This window comes from Centrocercus urophasianus, unplaced genomic scaffold (assembly GCF_019232065.1).
Source record: "Centrocercus urophasianus isolate 14NV4802_14NV808 unplaced genomic scaffold, USGS_Curo_1.0 seq_40, whole genome shotgun sequence".
Taxonomy (NCBI): domain Eukaryota; kingdom Metazoa; phylum Chordata; class Aves; order Galliformes; family Phasianidae; genus Centrocercus; species Centrocercus urophasianus.
Window position 1 is genome coordinate 2,965,724 of NW_024884978.1, and position 8,007 is coordinate 2,973,730.

General features: G+C 44.8%; 1 protein-coding gene across 2 annotated transcripts; it reads right to left on the reverse strand.

Annotated features, from left to right (window-relative positions):
• Positions 1-6: 6 nt before the first annotated feature.
• On the reverse strand, positions 7-7,963 carry ADAP2 (ArfGAP with dual PH domains 2). 2 transcript variants are annotated; one of them, XM_042833119.1, is made up of 10 exons: positions 7,875-7,963; positions 6,819-6,949; positions 6,071-6,162; positions 5,851-5,936; positions 5,405-5,514; positions 4,660-4,806; positions 3,894-3,977; positions 2,595-2,657; positions 1,295-1,372; positions 7-714 (listed from the first exon to the last, which is right to left on the reverse strand). In XM_042833119.1, exons 1-10 carry the CDS (start codon positions 7,957-7,959, stop codon positions 496-498), a joined length of 1,095 nt encoding a protein of 364 aa, XP_042689053.1. In that variant the 5' UTR covers positions 7,960-7,963; the 3' UTR covers positions 7-495. The 2 variants fall into 2 exon arrangements, with proteins under 2 accessions (XP_042689053.1, XP_042689054.1); XM_042833120.1 differs by lacking the exon at positions 6,819-6,949 and adding an exon at positions 6,694-6,772 and having other exon boundaries at positions 7,875-7,952.
• Positions 7,964-8,007: the final 44 nt, after the last annotated feature.

An 8,007-nucleotide genomic window follows, 5' to 3' on the forward strand; every position in this document is an offset into this window, starting at 1 on the left:
TTTTATCTTTCATCTATGCAGCAGGACATGCTGCACTGTCCTGGCAGGTGCTGATGTCTTTGTCTCTTGGTCACTTGTTCTATGCAGCATGTATCAGATGGTCACATTTACTATCAGAATATATGTCATGGCTGCATTGTCAAGTACATTCTTCAGGAATCCTCAAGGAAATCCGTGCCAGTCCTCTATGGACAAACTTTCTACACTGACTTTATCCCTACATCAGCCTGAGCAGGCCTCATCTGCTCAAAAGCAGAGAACGTAAGGAAGAGCAAATGCACTTCAAAAGAAGGGACAGATAATTTCTGAATATCTGCATTCCCCTCACTCATTTATTTTGCCACCCTTCCTGCGCCTGTAGCTGTTGAAGGAAAAAGCCCTTTGTAGCACAGTCACTGAATGGGCTTGAGCACCATCCCTGCTGACAAAAAGAGGATGCAGACCAGTGCCAAACAGAGCCCAAGAAGTGCAGTTCACCGGAACTCAGTGTTAGTCTCAACCAGACAAGGGCTGGGCAATTATTCCATTCAAGGCATCTATCCACTCCCTCTGCTCCCTATCGTTCTCGCACAGAAACAAAAACTCTCTCATTGGTGTGACCATGGTGATCCCTGATTTCCTCTTCTTTACAGATATTCCCTGGGGCAAGCCAGCTCTTACTTCATAGCCCTCGACTCTCCTTCCAATAAAAACTTGGCCTTGTGGAAATGCATCCTAGAAGGAAGGAAACAAAAGACATTCATTAGCCAGTGGACAATTCAGCTCTAGCAGACATTATTCCATCCTTGACATGGAGCAGGAGGAGATGGAGATGAGTGAAAGGGTCTCTGAACTGGTGACAGGCAGAAAACATACTAGAGCCATTTCACACTCTCGAGCATTCTCAGAAGCAAGAGCCTATAACTGCAGAGCTGGTTGAGTGTTCAGAAGGAGCATAGTAGGATATTCTTGTAAGAGCAATGGTAGGAAACAGGATATTGCCCTCTGGAATATCACACATCTTGCCTGAGGTTCCATGTGTGACTACAAATTGGCTGGGAAAAAAACAGGCTGTAAAACTTAACAGCAGTAGCAGCTACCTTTTAAAAAGACTTACATCTTCCTTACAAACACTCTGAGGACCAGAGTTCCCAAACAGCTCAGCTTCAAAGATACCTCCGACAAAGGAGATTAGCTCTAGAGATTACCTTGTTTGTTTTATGCAGCTACTGGGAGAGCTGGATTATAACAGACCCTTTCTCCCCACCCACCTACAGGAAGGAACTTGTGGAATAGTGAAGAACACTCTTTTTACCAGTGGGTTTTTAAAGTACAGCAGGTTCCTCTCTTCAGAGTCTAGGCTGAACCAGCGCATCTTAAAGGTCTCCTTCTGCTGCAAGTAGATGGTAGAAGTTCTTTAAAAACCAAGTCCCAAAGACAATTTTTTCCCAATCAGAGCAGATCCCAAGGTTGCTTAAGTGACTCTGAGCTCGAATTCGAACCCATCCTCTTAATTGGCAACTAGCGAGTCACTGCTGTATGCAACTGGAGATTTGCATTTAGTGGCAATCCTCTGGATAAAGCACAGAAATTCATTTTGCTAACAACCCATTCAGGTTAAAAAAACAACCACAGTGCGTGGATTAATCAAAATCACTGCAGAAAACAATCCGTGGGCCAGTGGCTATCACAAGGAGAGCGTGCAAACAACTTCAGGATTTTGGTTTGGGATGTTGTCCCTGCCATTGCAGTATGGGCATTTATTTTTTAAAGTGCTAATTCCATCAACTGCACTCATGGAAACATTCCCTGAGATATTCATTGCTCCATGCTGAATAGTCCTCTTCCAGGGCTCACTCCAGTTTGAGTTTAGGCCTCAGGAAAAAAAGCAAGCCAAAACATGCTTGAAGCTGTGAGTATTCTCTCTACAAGTACCTGCAGGAAGACGTACTGGGAGGCCAGCACAGAGGTAGGCAAAAAAAAACCTACCATCAATATTCAGTATTTAATCACTAAATTTTTCAATAGGACTTTGACTCGCAGTTCATCCAGAGGAGCAAGGCAACAAGTACCAGCATTCAAACAAGATCTCAGGTCTTCCTATGCTCTTTAGCAGAGCCTGAAATCTCTCTCTCAATGTTTCAATAAGTAGTAGCCCAAGTACTTTCCCACAAAAATAAACAACCAACCCAAACCATAGGTTTAACACTGAAGAATTTGCCACAGTAAAGAGATGTGACTTCTGTGCTACTAACTTAGATAAATAGGGAAATAGGGGGGCTGGCATGTGATTTTCAGTTCCAGAGGTAGCTGCAGTTCAAGAGCTGTAATTAGTAGGCAACTGATACAGTAATTCATTCAGTGTTGCCTAACAGTACTTTGCATTTCCACTGCCTACTAATCCATCTTGCAACTCTTCAAGAAGGATCCTCCTTCACAGTTTTCTTCTCCATACAAAGTAAAACATGATCCTAAACAACACAACAGCCTTGAATACAATGTCATTATTGACCCAGCCCCCTTAATAAATCATTTATGAGTAAGCACCATAGAATTATCAAACGATCTCCTTCTGGAAGAATCTTGCTTCTGTCAAGTAGGTAATCTCAACCTACCTTTGGTCCTGTTTTCTCCATATATCCTTCTTTGATATAGTTTCTTGTGATCCGGGGTATGATCTAGAACAAACGCACATAAATATCTGCCATCTCATTCAGGCTCATTTTTCTGTTCTTTTTCTGTCAAAGCAAATCACTGGCAATTTTGGCTTTTAGGGCTTGGGGTTTTTTTTTTCAGCTGCTCAGCAAAGGGAAGTCTGAATTAAGAAGGAACACAGGATTTTTGACAGATTTCAGTATAAAAGGAAACGGAGTCTTTCTGGCCTTAAGCGTTTACTTCCTTTCTGCATGTTAGCCACAGTGTGACCTTTTTTTCTCTTCATCTTCTGTCCATCTCAAGGCTTACTACTAATTTGGCACGCTATATAGGCTGACTGTTGTCTGGTTGCTTTCAAAGAGATGTTAATTTTACCTATCTATGATAAGAAAAGTGACTGTTTTAAGGAATGTGAAGGAATACAGCAGAAAAAGAAGCAAATTCAGTGATGCTCACTGCAAAGAAAAGAATAAAGTGGGACAGAGCATCTTTGTGTTTACTTGAGAACCTGATATTCCTGCCCAGCAAGGAGATGATCAACGGGTCAGTGTAAGAGATGGCCAAATGAGTTTTAGTTTGTGTTTGCCATTAAAAGACTTACCTTCATTTCCATCTCTAAGACAACTGAATACTAAGGAATATTTGTTGGCACCAACAGAGACAGTGAGCGTGAGTGATTAGAGTGATCACAACACTGAGCATGAATGATTAGAGTGATTACACACAGTTGGTATAGCTAAACGCAGATATGTTTTGAAGAGCAAACAAAGATTTAGCTTTCATATCTGATGTCAACCAGAAGGAGAAAAAAAGAATGAGGTGTAACTGTCAGCACTAGCTGTGCAGAAACATAAGGTTCAAATATATCAAATAAGAGGGGAAACAAAAGCACCATCTCCTGCCATATTATGTAGGTAAGCGTGATGGTCTCTCAACTAGGCTCTCTATCTATTTAGTACACAACTGCATCTGCTCTGCAGATTCATTTTTTCCCAGTGCCATCACACAGAGTCTGTCCACAGTTCCACTGACACCTATACCAGCTTTACGTATTTTAAAGCTGCTGCCTCCAAATCACAGTATTAGAAGCAGGCTGAGGCACACTAGGAGCCTGCCTCTTTCTCTAGAGAAAGCACGATGGCAGCTGGCATTTCCAAGCCTGCATGCTGCTGTTTGAGCACCTGGTTCTGGCACAAGTGGGAAAATGCTTTCCCGTAATGTGTTTGCACAGACTGCTTCATGCCTTGTTAAGTTCTCACCTCGTGCTCTGAGAGAGCTGGGAAGGTAGTTCTGAGATAATGGTAACGTGCAGCCCGAATGGCATTGAACCAGTCAACAATCTCCTAGGGAAAAGAGCAATACAAACAAAAAGACAAAAATAACATGAAGGGGTAAGAATGATGCCTTTCCAAAAAGGCCTTTCTCCTTCCTTGTAATCTCTTTGCAAATACAGAATTTCTCTCCAATGGCCAGAGAGAGTCAGTGACTTGTCCAAGACACCTGAAAAACACTCAGCTTCCAAAATAAGTTTTAAATGCCTCTCCAAGAAGACTCTGGACAGGCTTTTTCAGTTGCTTCAGTTGTGGACTCTTTAGAAACCCTCATACCTGGAAAGACTTCAGAACTATATCAAGGGAAGAAACAGAAATCTAACAAAGCCTGTAGACATGCTTCTTAAAATCACCATTGTTTGTTTGGAAATAATGCAGAACAACTATATTCTTCATGTGCGTCAAGAGGCTTCAAAGAATACAAATCACTGAATTATATAAAACCATCAGAAAATTATCTTAGACACTTATGTATGTGCCATAAAGAATCTGTGAGAATATTCAGTGTGTGAAGCTGAACACTCCAACAGAACAGGACCAAGATGTTGCAGATCCTAGTGTAAAATTCAGCAACATTCTAAATTATACAAGTCATAGTGATTTTGAATCAGACCCTGCAAAAACAAGATAGCTCTTCCAAAATATAGACCCAACATCTGACAGTACTGCTCATTCCAAAATCTCTGACATTCACCTTTCCGCTTTCATGATAGACAAAAAGGTTCCTTGTTTGACCATCTGTCTTGTATGTGATTTGCAGCCCGTGAGCATGATGGATTTTCTCTGCCTGGAACATCACATTCAGTTTCTCAATGCTGATAACGGCTTTTGGACCTTTGGACTGTGAAAGTGAAAAGCATCACTGTATTAAAATGGTCAAAAGAAAGGCAATGGAAGACGGATTAGCTGAGAACTAAATCCTCACTGATCAGAAAGTGCCTGACAACGTGATATATCCGGAGTACAAAAGCTCAAGTTCTATGTTACATAAAATCACCTACACAACTCCCTTTCCCTGAAAATGTTTGGCTCTGGAGTGATGTGTCTCCAACTTCATAGTAGGAAGTCAATTAGTTCCCCTTCCATGGGAGAGTGCAGCATGTTGAGGATGTTGCTGCAACAGCTGATAAAAGAATATTTTGGTAATGTAAGAGGTAGCAGCTGCTAACAGATCTCCTCTTCACCTTGCTATTCACTGTCCATTTCCTCTGTTCACTAAGGAAAAGGAGGCTGCAGGGAGGAGATGAGGGAGGAGAAGGCTTAATTCCACAAGAGCAATTGTCTAAGATACCACAGATGTTAGTGTGCAAACATCTGGGTTGCTCCTAATACAGGCTGCTAGAGACAAAGCTATTTGTGCTGTTTCCAGCTGATAAGGAGCAGAGCCTGAGGCTGGATGTGGACCAGCTACCTGCAATTGACCCTGGCTGGGAACTCACTTCTTTAGTGTAGTACTTCATCACCCCTTCCCTTGCTGACAGGAGAAACCGCCTCTGCTTGAACTGCTTGCTTTCCCGTCCACGCTTCCAGAGGAATCCTTCATGGCTACCTGCGTATTGCGTGGAGACAGGGGTCAGACAAAGGCAGCACAGCAGCAGCACTTTTATCTGATGTGTCACAGAGTTTCAAGTTTCTTTTCCATCTGAGAATTTTCACCTCAAATAGAACAAACCAGTGGAGAACTACAGAACTGTGTGAGCATATATGAGCTAAACATACTCTGCACTTGTTAGGAGCTTCTCCTCAAAGTTACAGACTTGAAGAACTGCATATCCAACATTTCATTCGATGCAAGCCATCCCTAAAGGCCTTCAAAGGTGCAGACAAAATACCGTGCTGTTGGCCTTAAAACAAATACCTTTTCTCTGACAATCCTAGCTTTTACCTGCAGAACAAGGATCTTGGCAGACTCGGGTGGCAACAAATTCCTCACGCTCATATTTAGCTCTAATCCATTGTTCTCTTAAAACCCTGAAAGAGGAAAACATGGATAAAGCTGATCTGCCTCTACCCTATTTTCACTGACCACCCCAAAGGACCTGCAGAGGGAAGCAGTAGTTTGATAGCTGTGAAGGTCTGCTGCACTGAACAAACAATCAACTTACAAGCAATCACAGGACTGGGGGATGTAATAATAGGGAGGGACTTTTGCTTCATATTTAGCTTTGGCACAGAGATTCCCGTGCTTCTTCATAAACTGAAATACAAAAGAAGATCCAGTTAGGTCTGCAAATACAAAACCAATATCACGTAACAAACACAGAATGAAACTTGGATCAAAGGGAACACTGCACACTTTGCTCAGTCTCACTCTACCTTTCAGCATCTCTGGAGTTTATAGATTTCCTTTAGAACTATAGTTTGCACTTTTTAGATAGCTGGCCCTTTTCAGTACTTTAAGTTCTGAACCAGATGGGAGGGAACACAACGTTGTGGTTGTTAATTAAAATGACAGAATAGAGTAAGGAAGAAAATATATATTTACGATCTCCCTTTATCTTCACCTATCCCTAGAAATAAGTGATGGCTGTGCTATTAACACATTTCCACAGAAAGATGACAAGTTGAAGCAACGTTTAAGGTTATTTTCATTACTAAAGGGAACGTACTATCTGGACATATCAGTGGGATCTAAGCTTTGATATGCAGATCACTGCAGCCTGTTAGAAATACCACCACCCATCAGTGTAATTTGATCGAGTAGGTCATAGAAAATCCCTGAAGTTACCCATGCAGTTAACTTTGCTCTGTGTAGCTTTGCTCCTCTGTCCATGGTGGATGGCACAAATTCTGAGTCACAAGTTATGCTGAAATACGGAGAAAGTAAGTGAATTATTCCTTTTCCTTCCGTACCTCTATAAGATCGTTCTCCCAGAAGTCAAGCCAAAGGGATTTGACCCTGCTGACTTGAGGAAGATTGCGATGGATTCCAGAGCACATCAAACAAATGAATATTCCAAGTTTGTAAGAAGCCCACTCTGGATCTAGACACAAACAAGAAGAATGTACTTTATAATACTGGTATAACTAACTGGGAAAAGGCACAGCCACTGATGCACAGCCCAGGTTTCACACCTAATACATCAAATCCCACCCCACTGTTTACGGCTGCCATTTGCGCACGTTTAGAGGAACAGCACCTGCTTTTCCCATTGAAGAATGCAGCCCTGAAATCTGTGAACTTTTTCACAGAGCATTTGTTTAAAAATTAACGTGACCGTTCAGGCAGACGAGCAGCGATGTGGAAGCTAAGCTAATTATTAGTTCATCGTAGAAGGTTCTTGTTGCTGAATTTGGAAGGCTATTTCGGACAGCGAGCACAACTAAGATCACACGGAGCGCAGCCGCCCGGGACCGCAAGTGGAAGCTCCCGCCTGCCGCAGCCGCGTCCAATCGATGCTGAGAGGCGCTGCAAGCGCACCAGCAACTTCATTTCCTCCGGCCGCCTCTCCCTTATCGCTCCGAACAAACGCAGCTTGGCGCTTCTTCGCAGCCGCTGAGGGTTACCGACCGACTACCTGGTCCCCCGAGCTCCGCAGCCGCCCGCCGGCTCGGCTCCTCTCCTGCGGCGCGGCGGCAGCTCCACGCAGCCCCGGAGAAGCGGCCGGAGGCCATTTCCTGCCCCGCCGCCCGCGCGCCCCTCGTCGCTCCCGGAGCCCGGCCGAGCGACCTCCGCCGAGCGACCTGCCGCGGCGCTGCCCTCCTCGGGAAACCGCCCGCTCCGTCCTCCCGCCCCTGGGGTGCGCGAAGCTAAAGGCGATGAAACAGAGGAAGGGACAGAAACAGAGAACGGCCGCACCTCGCACCCGCGACGGGATGGGCGGGCGCCCGGACGGCGGGCACGGCCCCGCATCCCCGTCCGCACCGCGCCGAGGGGCGGCGGCTGCGAGAGGAGCCCCCGGTCCTTACCCGGCTCCCCACAGTCGGCGCAGCGGCCGTTCCCGGTGACCTTCAGCAGCTCCTGCAGCAGCGTCTTGTTGCGGTCGCGGTCCATCACCGCCGCCCGGCGCGGAGCTCTGCGGGTGGAGCCCGGCGGGAGGCT